Here is a 14,522-nt window from a genome sequence, read left to right as displayed (position 1 = left end):
GGAGTTTATCTTTTTTTATTTATTCAAAGGCCAGTCAAACTAAAACTATTTTTCCAGCAGAATGAATCAAACCTGGATTTCCCACATCAAGAGCTGACATTCACAGAACAGAGCCACTGGCCTTTCTGTGTATAACTCCTTCTTTTGGGGGAATTTTTTTCAGTCAGAATCCAGTCTAAATAAATATTTTTCACTGCAAGAAAGAGATTTGAACCAGGATTGTCCACATCAAACACTGATATTAAGACCATTGAGCCACTGGCACTTTCACACTTAAATTTCTTTTTCTGGAGTTTTGTCATTTTTCTTTAAACACTAGTGAAACTTCTTCCACCTCAATAGATTCCTGTGAACTGCCTGTGATTGAAGCATACAATGAAAATCCTTCGGTAAACAATGAAGCTCATGAAATCTTTTCATAACTAAAACATTTCGGGTAAAAAATGATCATAGATTGAGCATAAGAGCTCAAATGCTGTAAATCTAAACAGAAAATGTTCCTACTGAGCATCCAAACCTCTTATTCTCTGTCCTCCTTTAAGCACAGCTCAGAGGTCTAAGGCTGCTTCCTTAGCAAGTCTCGAACAGAAACAACTCCTGTAACACTGAAAGAAAAAGAGATTTGTGTATTTTTTTGACTGCTGTGGACATTACACTCAACCAAAGATTCACACATTTATCAGGATGGCCAGCAGAGAGATGCATCTTCATGTCTGAAATGGCAAGTGTTATAATAAAAGGGGTCACTTGACTGTATGAACTGCATTTTTAATGTACCATTCAAAGATCTGAACACAAAGATAAGCCTAGTTTCAAACTGAACTCTCTCTTCAGATGCTATCATTTCTTTCATCATATTTATCTTAAACTCACTGAATCTAAAATCTTGGTGTGTGTGTGTGTGTGTGTGTGTGTGTGTGTGTGTGTCTCCAGAGAAAATCTTTGGATAAGCGTCTGGACTGATTAGCTGAAATGTCGAAGAAATTAAATTAGAAAAACAGATAAAGTACATGGAAATTAGATGGTTTGTGGTAAAAGACAGAACTTTGTTAGTTTGGGCTCCAGTTGAAAACGTGCACATATGCCAGAGTAACACAAGCAGAGACAAAACACCTCAAAGACTCACATTAGTGTCTGATTCTCTAACATGTGGAGAACATAACAGTCTGATGACATCTATTCAGAAGACTACAACATAACAGGATGTTTTCACCTGCACAGAGAAAGGCAGGCAGCATCTGAGAGTTCCTTGGGATGAATCTTCTTGAGATTTCCTCTACACTCTAGATCCAGGGAATAGAGATCTAAGTGTTTCTGATATCTCTCCATCTACCTCTTGAATGTGCATCCTCCTTGGGTTTCTGTGATAACAGACAAGTGAACTTGAAACAAGACACTTTAGACTGCAACTACGTATAGATGTTTACAATCTAAACAATACCTGAGAGGTGCTGTCTGTGTTTTATTATCCACCAAGTGAAAATAATTCTGATCACAAAGTACAGTAACAACATATTTATCCTCAACCTGACTGTCAAATACAATGTCCCAGTGTTTCCCTATACTTGCAAAAGCGTGCTTTATCCACATAATTGATTGCCTTATTACCTCATGTGTTCATAGAGTAATGACTTTGGTAGGGTTGTTTTGGGATTTACTCTTCAGAGAGACAAACCCTGGCCTGGCCAAATGAAGCATATTCCAAACTTGATGAATTTCAAAGGGAAAATGATCTGGCAGAGGGGAGGTGACAAAGTAGTTCAGAAACACAGCTTTTGTGACATAAAGCCATGTTAACTATTTTGTTTTCAAACCTTTAACTCTACAATGATCCTGACTGTACGCACTTGCATAACGAGAAAATAAATACTAAAAAAATAACAACTAAATATAGTTTTTCGTCTTTTTAAGAAAATGTACAAAGCATCATATGCAGTACCGCTGTAATTAGAAATAAGCATAATTGGAATATATTTCTTCGCAATTCCATATTATCGGTTGCAAAAATATTCTGAGAACCTACATGACTGCGTAAATGTAGAGACCTAAATGTTTCTACAATGGACTTTTGAAAATAAAACGAACATTTTACTTGCTGTAGTCTATGTGTTTCCATTAAAAACATTCTAAATTGAAGTCTTTCAATGTATGTACCAGCTTTAATGTCATCGATGTGCTAGTGATATTATAAACATTAACAAAATTAGTTTTCAGAACAAATTTGAAAACAAAAGTCACTCACCTCCGGCTAAACAGATGAAGGGAAAATCACAAAGTGTCGTCCAATCAACTGCTTTCTGTAACATGAACATCCCCTCCTGCTTATATTACTTATATTGTACCATCTGCTTCAATCTAAATTTGATTCAGGAATTTGTAAAAAAAGAATTTTTATATAATGCAGAAATCATGCAAAGATTTGTACAAGCATATACAACTTGCAACAAGTACAACAACAAATAAACATTTATAAGAATATGTAAAGTGAAACAATTCATGTTAGGGGTAAAATTACAACAATTTAAAGTAAAAAAAAAAAAAAAAAAAAAAAAAAACCTTCATAGGTCTTTTTTGTTTTTTGTTCTTAATTTTGTCTAATGTAGTACCATATTTTTTAATCTCTTTTATAAAATGTTCAAAGTTTAGTTTAGCTGTAGACCATTTTTTCACATGAATGTGATATTTTCCAAGCAAAATTAAAAGTGGTGTAAGAAAGCACATCGCACTTCTGGAATAAACATTGCCCACTGGTTTCCAGAATCAGTCCCTCGTTTACTCTGTTTACTACATAGTGAGTGACAAGTAGTACGCTATATTAGGCTATATCCATTTGCGGCGAGTAATGCTGCAAAAATCCACCACATCGCAGCACAGCTTCTCTCATTAGCGTGGTACAGTATATCCTAAAACATAAAACTTATCTGACTGATTTGAATATGTCTGACAAGCATATTCAGCTAGGCTACTGTATAAACAAAGCTCTTATATGATCCGGTTGATTTCTATATTGGCAGCAATACAAATTATGAAATAACAAATGGGTTTTGCCTTTTCTTTTTTATTTTACCCATAAAAAGGGTAAAATAGTGAGTTCAGACTGTAACGCATCAGAATAGGATTGCAGGGCTTGAATAAGGAAGTACACATTATGAATGTTATTAATATTTGACTAAGGCAGCCTGTTCATGCAAATATTTTCAAAATAAACAGCAGCTCTGACTGATTATCAGGAGGAAAGTTCTAGCTCTAGATCTGTTAGCTGTCCACATACAACAATTCAATCAATTTTAAAGCAACAACAACAACAAAAACATTACATAATTTAAAGTATATATTTTGTGTATAGAGAAAATAGCACATGTATGTTTCATATTTATTTTAGCTCAAGTGGCATTGAATACACATTCTCTTGAACCTCACTGATGAACTGAAATTGAATCAAAGTAAGCTTGTTATAGTAAGCTATAAATAACAATTATATTGAAATATTGTTAGAAATGTTTGTTGAAACATCATTGAGATAATTTTTTACTAAGCACAGAGGATTTGGAACAGTTATTTTGGTGAACTCTTCATTCATCACTTATCACATCATTATGTTTGCATTATATTTTGCTTTATGTAACTTTATATAACAGCAACTGAAGGGTTTTTAACCACAAACAGAGCATACCTCACAAGTATAGTATGAGCTACAAAAAATAAAAATGTGATTTGAAATGTAAACTTGAAAAAAACCTGTTTACTTGTTTGTTCCTGACATCTTGTTTACATGCAGTGATACAGCAGAATATGCCTGATTATGAAGTGTATGATGAATGACATCTCTATACGTCCAGTGAAGCTGTGTTGTTTCATCAGACCCAGCCTGCCTGTCTTTCTGTCCCTGCCCTAAAATGAAACCATGATTTGAATAAGTCTGCTATTTCCTTCAGTTCAGTTCCCAACCCACAACCCACAACCAGTGAAGCTACTTACTATTATCCTGCTCACCAGGTAAGAAGGAACTTTATCTCAGTTTTATTAACTTTATTCCTTTTTAAGATGAAATTAAATTATTAACACACTGTTTTTCGAAGTAAATTATCTGATCATATTGTCTGTCATTTTCTGTATGTTGATACGGTCCTCTGGGAGCAGACTCTTACACACTGTTTAGATATGTCACACCAGAAATGTTAAGCTTTTGTATTAATAAAAGAGGATTGTAATGAATTTAGAATGACTTCATTTCACAGTTACTGAGCCTGTTTTTTACATTCGCTTACTTTCACTCCAATGCACTGATCAGTCCAACTCCTATTAGAGTTACCAGATAAAACAAACGTTTCTTCTTTAGACTGAATCATCGCACCACGTGAATAAGATTGATACCATTTACCAAATATCTAAGCTGAGCTTTACCATGGTACTTCTACCTGCCCTGCTTCTTCTCTGGGGTGAGTATTCAATTCGACCTGTTTGAGAAGCTTTCCATTATTAAATCATCATCTTATTTATTCCTCACACACCACATGTTTATGCAAATGAAAAATGCATGAGTATTTGTCTTGTTTTACTAAGATATTGTAGATTAATTAAAGTTCAAGTCCTAGATGAGAACTATTCTAGTGCATATTTAAATTAATGGTTGACGTCTACAGTATGTTGCACATGTGTGCATGTTTTTTTAAGATATGAATTTTTCTTCCTGTCAAGATGTCAGTAGTATTTCATTAAAAACTGACCATCTCTTCTCAGTTGTTTCCCTTTCAAGCCAGGCCGTCTTCGGAAAAGATCGACTTAAAAAAAAATTCTACTTACTTGAACCACAAAAGCAGATAACTGATGCACTGGATGCTTGTAAAAGGAAATACACTGATCTCGTCACAATCTATGATCAAGAAGAGATTGTGAACTATGTTAAAGCGGAAGTGAATGGATCTTACAACTGTAGCTGGATTGGAGCCAATGGCTGTACATGGTCAAACGGCGATCCTGTCACATTCATCAACTTCACCAGAAACTTTACTGAGGAAAGGTGCTGTGGTGCGCTGACCGCTGATGGAACATGGGAGTGTTTCAACTGTAGTTCCAAAATGTATTTCATGTGTCATAAACAAGATGATCATATTTTAATCTCTCTAAACAAAACCTGGATTGAGGCTCAGTTGTACTGCATAAAGAATCAAAGCAATTTAGTCAGTATCAGAAATGAAAGGGAAAATAAACGAGTGAAGAAAGCAGTAAATGGGAGTGACTCTGTCTGGATTGGCTTTCAATATAATTACAAGGTTGTATGGTCTGATGGTGGAGATTTCGATTACAAACAAGAATGCTTTACATTTCTCCCAAATGATTGCAGCACAAGGAATCTGAGTACCTGTTCTCCTCTTTGCTACAGTAGGTTAAGACCATATTTTATGCTCTCTAAACTATGCTTTAACAAATCAAAGCATGCAACTATTTTTTTTCTTCTCTTCAGAAAGGTTCATTCATGTCAGTACTGAGAGGAATTCCTGGGAGAATGCGCTGAATTACTGCATCAATTATCCAAAAAAAGCTGAACTACTGAGTATTCAGTCTGAGGATGATCAGACAGAAGTGGAGCGAGAGCTAAAAAGACAAAATATCACTGAGCCAGTGTGGGTGGGGCTTAGACAGAGTCGACTTTTCGGATTCTGGATTTGGTCCAGTGGTTTAATGGTGGGACCCTGGACCAACTGGCCAGAAAGAAAAGCACCAGACCCTCAAACATCTTACTTCTGTGGTGCCTTAGAGAAAAAGAATGGTACATACATGTGGAGTGATAAAGACTGCAGATTGACATTAAGATTTTTATGTGAGATAAAGTAATATACCTCTGTTTTATGCTCTTTGGCTTATCGTATGCTCAGTTTTCAGTGCTCTACCTCCCTAGGAAAAAGCGCTCATGCATTTAAGAGTAAACAGTGGTATCATTCATGTCTTGTATAATGAAGCTCTTAGGTAGCACTAGAAGCTAGTGAGTGATGCTATACTTCTGTTGCCTTTTTCACGTTTATATCATTCATTGTATCATATTCCTGCTGTAAACCTTTATGCCTCATATTAAGAATTAACATTAAAAGTTGTTTATCAATGCACATTACCTCACGGAGTCCCTTTATTGCAAAAAATAGCAACAAAAGTAAACTTATATTATAATAAAGTTTATTATTGTACATGAAATCAATTCTGGAGAATGTTTTTAGTACAGAAAAATTATAGAAAAAGAATTTAATCAAATCTGATTTAATCTATCTATCTATCTATCTATCTATCTATCTATCTATCTATCTATCTATCTATCTATCTATCTATCTATCTATCTATCTATCTATCTATCTATCTATCTTTCTAATGAGAAACATTTTTGCATAGGCTTGTGTATCTAAATACACATTTTTCTATGGATGGACAGACATTGAATTATGAACATATGGGCAGCAACTGAAACATTAACGAATGCATGTATCAACAAGTTTAACCCTTTAAAACATCTTTCTCAGACAAAGTTTCAGTTTAAAGTGCAATATGTTGCATTACACCTTGCTGCAGCACAAAAGGAACATTTTACATCAGTGTCACACTTTCAGATGCTTAATAAAGTAAAAATAAAAAATAAAAGCTCTGGGGAGAAAGGCTGAGCATGTGTGAGTCTGGTCTGCGTGACAGAGACCCTAAATCACATACTGCAGACTCAGCACTGTACTATTGACAATCCTATATAGCGCTGAGGCTGTTGAAGAGACTTGATCACTGTGATTAAATCACACGAGCAACACATTTTACACCTAGCCTAAGTCTCCTGTGTGAGCGAAGAATTAGTCTTATAGAGAACAAACTCATCCAGCGTCTGTGATCCATCACAACTCGAAACCCTCGTCCAGACACTTTCATAGGCTTCGCTTTTTTTAATCTCTAAATCACTAAACAGAGCAAAGAATCTGCACTGAAACTTAGCACAGTGATAACATCAAACTGTATTTCAATAACAATATAAGTAACTAAAAAGGAGCAAGTCATCAACCGCTAAATGTAAACAGACGCAAAGCCCTTCACTAGAATCTATCCTAAAAAGCTGAAAGTTGCTTTTAAAAATGTTTATTTCACCAGAATAGACTGCTCCTAATAGCCATCATTGTATCTCATTTCATGTCATAATAATCTGAAGAAGAGCAATCATTACTGTGTATTGGTTCTATGGAAGATCACTTTGAGAGAGAAGTATTAAATATGATATTTAATAAACTATTTATTTACTATTTAAGGAAAGACAATTTTGAGATCTGTTTGTCTTTTCATATCAAGTTGTTGACTGAAAAAATGTACATTAAAGTGTTATGTAATTTGTAATTTTATTGCACTTTATATATTTGTGTCTTGTTTGAACATGTTCAAGTTTTTTGTCTTGCAAACTAGTGCAACTTTGAAATAGACAATGTCTCGTTTAAACATTTCAGAAAGTTAATACAAAACACGTTTGAAGTTGCTATTCTAATTAGTCAGCTACTGAAGTATTGTGATATCTATTAGTCAAAATGTTTAGATTATCATAACTTAGATAAATTCAGATAAATTCAGCAAACATCAAACCTATCTTAGCTGAGGCGCATCAGAACAGGACCTTGTAGGGACCAGTGCATTTGAATAAGGACACATTATAGATGATATTCATATTTGACTAAGGCAGTACAGTATTTTTATGCCAACACTGAATGAATGAAAACAGGCGATCACAATTTACTCAATTCAAAACAGCAGATTAGAATTTATTGTTTTATGGAAGAAGCATAAAGCAACGTCTGCACTCTTCAGCTCTGTAACCTATGCACAAGTCAAGCATTTATTATTTGTATAATAGAGTGTTTGGTCTGAGAATAGAATACTCACATACACAACAGCGCCATATTAGGACAATTAATACACACCACAACTGACTTTTACACCAAAACTTCTGGGATAAATTTAATTTGAATTGGATCTTATTAGCAACACTGACATTTTATTAAATTAACAACAATGTTTGCTTTAAAAATTTAGCTCAGTTTTGGTATGCTTTTTTACTGCAAAAAGCACTATAAATTTGACTTGACTTCATAAGTGTTACTGTTACGACCTGGATAAAACTCCTTAGCTGAATGAACACCTAAATGAAGTAACTATAACTTACATTATCTAGAACCAATTTGCATGTCCCTCTACAGAATCACATATAAAAGTCTTTAGTTTACATTATCAAATGAAATAGTCTTCTCAGCGGGTAAGAATGAAGTAAATTTGTTATCTCTGAGCTAATGATGCATTATATATAAATATATATATATATATACAGTACAGACCAAAAGTTTGGAAACATTACTATTTTTAATGTATTTTTCAAAAACATGAAAAATAGTAATGTTTCCAAACTTTTGGTCTGTACTGTGTGTGTGTATATATATATATATATATATATATATATATATATATATATATATATATATATATATATATATATATGTGTGTGTGTGTGTGTGTGTGTGTGTGTGTGTGTGTGTGTGTGTGTATTGCAATTGCATGCTTTGTCTGTTGATGCAAATCTGAATTACAGGCATTATTAATAAAGATTCAAAACTGTACTTTTTTAATGTTTCACATTAACATTTTCAACATAGGTCTACATTTTATGCAAAATATGAAATAGGCCCTAGACAAACTTTAAAGGGATTCTTTAGCAGGAGATACTGAGTTAACAATGTAAACATAAATGCATATATGAAGCATATATGAAGTTAAAATAATATTTATATCATTTTTTCGAAATGGATGACAGAAGCTAAATAATCTTTACTGATGAAGAGTGGTCAACTGTATGGAAATTAACTACTTCACTAAATTGGAAGAAATGCTGTTGGAAAATGATTATGAGATATTTTACAAAACCAAAACAAACAGCCGGACAGAGTAACAACACTCCGAAATGTTGGTGAAACTGTGGATGTAATGAAGCAAACCATTATCATAGAGTTTGGGAAATTCTATGCACTTTGAACATATATTTTTCCCATTCAAAAAGCAACAAGTGGAGATTATTTCACATAGAAAAATGAGAATATACTGATCTGCTTGTGAATGTCTAGTTTGCTTGCTGCTAATTCTTCAGAAAATCATGTACTTAGAGAAAAAGGGTACAGACAACAAGGCTAAAGATATTTATGCTTGTGGAATAGTAAAAAATTTTCACATAGGTAAAATAGAGCTTTTGCAAATAATGCACATACATAACAAGATGCATATGAGTTGAAATAATTTAATTTAATTTGAATAGAATTGGCACTATTGCAGTGCAAGGACCAGCTAGTTAAATTGGACCGGGGGGTTATTGAATAAGTACATAGGTTTTAGTTCTGAAAACTGTCTTTTGTCTAATAAAGGGTTGTATTTTGAACACCAATCACTGACGCCATTTCAAATCATGGCACACTGTTTTCTTGCAAAACAACAAGAGAAAGGCTCTAATTACATTTCAAATAAGTGCCACTCCAGCCCACAATTATATTTTTTCTTCGCCTTCACAATATCTGCATGACTAATGACATTTCAGACAAGACTTAGGGAAAAAGTGGGTAAATTAGATTGTAAGCGTTCTGTATCACAGTCGCGGTTGGGGCCGACATTCCTCAGGGTCCTTGTCCACACTCAGTAGATGGCCTTTCTAACCCGCGGGCAGCATCGAATATGAGCCACAGAGGTCAGCAGAACTAGTGGGCACTTCATTGTCAGTCTGTTAGGAGATCTGTTGCCATGCCAACCTCTGGGTGACCATCACCAGCACAGACCCTTGTTGAACTTACTCAGTGTGTGGCATTAATTAGAGACAGCATGAATAAACGCAGTTCTATCAACATTAATGCATTTGCCGCATGCTTCAGAAGAGGAAGCAAACTGCATTACTTTACTTTTCACACTGCTATATTTCCCTGAATTTCTCAGACACGGAGGAGGTCACATGATTGCATTCTTTTTACAAGGACCAGAAGCTTCCCTGTTAACTATGAGTGTCTATGGAAACTATATATATATTTTTTTTTTTTGGTCACCAAGCCTGCATATAAAATTGGGAAATATTATTACAATTCAAAACAGCTGTTTTCTATTGCAATATATTTGAAAAAATAAAAATCAAGGAAAGCTGAGTTTTCAGCATCAATACTCCAGTGTCACGTAATACTTCAGAAATCATTCTAATATGCTGATTTGCTGCTCAAGAAAAATTTCTTATTATTATAACTGTTGATCTTTTTTTGTGATATAGTATTCTAATGCTAAATCATAAATGTGTTAAAAAAAATCTCCATAACACAAACATTTCAATGGTAGTGTATATAGAAAGAAAGAAAGAAAGAAAGAAAGAAAGAAAGAAAGAAAGAAAGAAAGAAAGAGAAAGAAAGAGAAAGAAAGAGAAAGAAAGAAAGATCTATTATAAAAGTGGTTCTTTATAGGACAGACCTAAACAATAAAGCATTTTAAATTATTCAACAAAAAGCAAAATTGAACCAAATATCCAATACAACAATTAAATTATTTTTAGATGTTAAAAACTAAAACTTTTATTAAAATATTTTATTCCAGATAATTGCCAAAAGGCAACATTTCTCATTTTTATTTAGTAGAACTTAATGTAACAAAATAAAAATATTTAAAAAAGGAATAATAAAAAAAACTAACAAATAAATAAATGAAAAAGTGACAAAAACAAACGACAAAATTGCTAAAATAATTCAAAGTAATCTATGAAAACAACCAAAGCTGAAATAAAATAACAAAAAAAAAACCAAATTGAAAATGAGAAAAACAAAAAGTTGTGATTCCATTCTTGTTTTTGTTTTTTTTGCATTCTATTTTCATCAACAGTCCATTTCCATTTCTGATGATTAAAAATAAATACATATCACAGATTTTCTTTGCTCAAACAAACAGATGCAAAATAGTTTTCTGTGAATATTTAGTGTAAAATGTTCTTTTTAAATGCTAAGATGGCTTGACTGTAATTGAACTTACATAAAACTATGTGCGGCTTGTAGTAACAGCTTCAGCAGCTTCAGCAGCGCTGCTAAAACTGAAAATCATATGACAAGCTGACAGGACACACTTTAAAAAAGGGTCATACATCAGGGACATGATCCCCCTTCACGGCTGGTTATTGTAGTGTACATTTAGTTCCTCTCCCAGCCTTATGCTTTATGAATATGCTGTGAACATGTACCCACTCGACCCTGACGGCTCCGACCAGATCTGGTCTTGTTACCAAGCAAAATCATCCACATCTTTTTTTCAATCATCCCCACCTTTCTCTGTCTCTCAACACTGAGGTGAATTAAATCTCACACAATGGAACACGGCAATACGGGTCGAACCATTCGGCTCAAAGATACCCATTTTGTAGGATCATCAATACAGAGGCCAGGAACATGGGCTCTAACAGCCCCGTGGACTCGGAGACCAAAAGTGGCACCTTCATTAAAACTTCACCAAAGTGTGTGACTTGCAACATTCCCCCCGTGTTCAAAACGCTCAGCCCATGTGTCAGGACTCGCAGTGAAAAGGCTCTCGGCACTTTGTAAATGGAGCCGAACCGCATTGCTGTCCCTCGTGTCTGCCATTAGAGGAAAAATCCTGTTAGGCCTGAAAAGTTTTATGTGTGGAAAATTGCCGTGAGTACTCTGAGGATCACATTTGTCCAGGTCTGGTGTCATTACGATAACGGGCCACTGCTTTTAAAGCAAAACTAGATTTTAAAAAGATGAAAATAGCTGATTGAATCCAGAAAAGGACTAGATGTTTGAACACGTCTGCTGACATGCACTCAAACGTTCAGAGCAGTATTAAATCTTTCTTCTATCTTCTATCTATCCGTTATTTAATTATCATTGAGATACGCTTCCATTTTCCATTTTCGTTTAAATTTTAGTTACATTTTTAGCCATTTTGTTATTTTATGTTTCTTTTTTATTTTTTTAATGTATATATAGATTTTAGTATATTAGTATTTTCATTTATTATTTTTTATTTTTTTTATTTTTTCAATTTCTATATACAGTGAGTTTTTTTTTTTCAACAGTTATAGATTGTTTTATTTGTTTTACTGATTTGTTTTCTGTTTTGGCCATATTTTATTGTTTAGGGTTGTGTTTGATTCATTTAATATTAGTTCTAGTTGATGTTTTTGTGTGATTTTCTTTTATTGTTTTTATTATTATTTTATTTTTTATTCATTTTTATTTTATTTTTAGTTATTTTAGTGCAAGTTTAACTAAATGAAAATGAATTCACTTAACTTTTTTTATGGATTTAGTTTACAAATAATTAGTTTACTAAAAAGTTTTATAACCACCTTGGTGCACAGAAGTAAAATACACACAGATGAATATTCTCCATTCATAATTGACGTAAATGAAGCAAATTGCTTAGAACAGGCAGGGCCTTCAAACATATAGCTTTGTGTTGCAAAACAAGACTTTTCTTGCATTTTCTGGGAAGTGTGTTGATGTCCACTTTGCCAATTGATCAGCTGGGAACTCAAAGGGATGTTCTGACTTTCTACTGAGATGCTTCTGCATCCTTTGGTCTGCAGCTTGAAAGTGTCACAGTCCAAAGATCCAGACTTAAATCAATAACTCTGAATATCGCCTGAAGGTCACAAAATACTGAGGGAGGCAGAATTTATCAAGCAACAGGAGATGAAACCGAAGGGATTTTCATAAATCTTGCACATTTTATGGTTAAAGGTCAATGACTTCTCAAGAACAAAAGGTGGTTTTGTCTTTATAATTTACTTTCTCCTCAAAGGCCTTAAATCTGAATCTTAGTTCTAGTGTCTTGAACACCCACACTGAATCCATGCAATCAAACTATTTTCAGAACATCAAATGTGAACATTTCCTGACATTTTTACTCAACCTGAGCTTATTTAAGATGTAGATGAGTTTGAGTTTGAGAGTCCAAACAGCTGATAAAACATCACTATAATCCACAACATTCCAGTCCATCAGTTAATGACTTGTAAAGCAAAAATATGCATGTTTGTAAGACAAAAAAAAAAATAACTTGATTAAACTAGTCACTTCTGGCCATAATCCATAATAAAGTTTCCTCTAGCAAAACATAAAAAGTCTTTCACATCAATTTTTTTTTTTTTGTAAACGGTCCTTGATTTGAGCATATTTCTCCCCTGATTCAGACATTTTAACAGCTTTAATAATAAACTTTTTAAATAATTATAATGTAATTGTAATAATAATTAGTGTAATTGGTTTAACAAAAAACAGCAAATGTATGATAATACATTTTATTTAAAACAAATAAAATAAAAAATAAGCAGATTTTCTGCATAGGCTCAGAAAATGACTTCAAAAGAAACTCTTCAATATTTCTTTGATATTTCTAAGCTCATAAATCAGAAGCTCTCTACAAAAATTTCCCCACTTTTGCAGAAAACAAAAAACAAAAACTCAACCATAACCGTGTACATTCTTCACAGTTTCGCTTGCATGGAGGGAACACGACCGCAGTCGAGCATGACAAACAAGAGCCTCACAAGCACAGCTCTCTGCCAGCTTTGGGATTTTTGAAGCATACGGCCATTTCTCACTGTTGCTGTCAAGATGTGAGAATCTGCCTGTGAGCTGCTCCTGCGCATGCAAACCCGCAAACAGCGTGCCTGTGGCTGCCGTGTTGTACTGCTATGAGAACAGATTCAGAAGACATGACGAGAGGGCTTCATGCTGACGTTTTAAGAGCCTGATTGACAAGTCTGTTGAGATACACATGTTCTATTTCATTTAAAAGACTATGACACTTGTAATCAAATTTACCTTGATATTTTGGGATAAAAGAATAAAATATACAATGCAATTGCACTGTCCACAGCACAAAAAGACTGTCTACTGACTTATCCTCGAAGAATTAACACTTGACCACCCATATTCAATAAATATTAGTAGAATTCATGAAGTGAGACAAAACTGACAGGATTTGTATACATTTTGCATATTTTTTTCAGTTTCGGTCTGTTTTTGCTTGTATATTGTGCTCGATCTTTGCATATTCCTCTCCTGATTCAGACCAGATGACCTTTTCTCTGGCGACAGCTATATTATGGATTACGGAAATTAAAAGCACATTAATGATGGATTCTTACAACACATAATTTTTCACTTACAAGACATAAATTGCTGGACTGGAGGGGATTACTTGTGGATTATTGGGATGTTTTTATCAGCTGTTTGGACTCTCATTCTAATGGCACCCATTCACTGCAAATAATCTATTAATGAGAAAATCAAATTTACTTTGATGTTTTGATATAAAACAGTGAAATGTACTATGAAAATATACTGTAACCTTCATCCACAGCACAAAGAGACCATCTACTGAAAGCAAGCAGTAAAAAAATAAATAAAAAATAAAAAGACCTCTTCACAAAACATTAACAAATGACCAGCCATATTTATACATCAACTCGTGTGGTTCAGTTTGGT

The 14,522-nt window shown here is 33.8% G+C and overlaps 1 protein-coding gene across 1 annotated transcript; it reads left to right on the top strand.

Moving 5' to 3' along the window:
• Window positions 1-4,255: 4,255 nt before the first annotated feature.
• LOC132106226 (uncharacterized) lies at window positions 4,256-5,882 on the top strand. The gene is made up of 2 exons (XM_059511858.1): window positions 4,256-5,382; window positions 5,465-5,882. The coding sequence occupies exons 1-2, from the start codon at window positions 4,677-4,679 to the stop codon at window positions 5,833-5,835; spliced, it is 1,077 nt and encodes a 358-aa protein (XP_059367841.1). The 5' UTR covers window positions 4,256-4,676; the 3' UTR covers window positions 5,836-5,882.
• Window positions 5,883-14,522: the final 8,640 nt, after the last annotated feature.

The sequence above is a fragment of the Carassius carassius genome, chromosome 26 (genome assembly GCF_963082965.1).
Source record: "Carassius carassius chromosome 26, fCarCar2.1, whole genome shotgun sequence".
Classification (NCBI taxonomy): Eukaryota; Metazoa; Chordata; class Actinopteri; order Cypriniformes; family Cyprinidae; genus Carassius; species Carassius carassius.
This window is presented reverse-complemented; position numbering and strand designations above follow the sequence as displayed.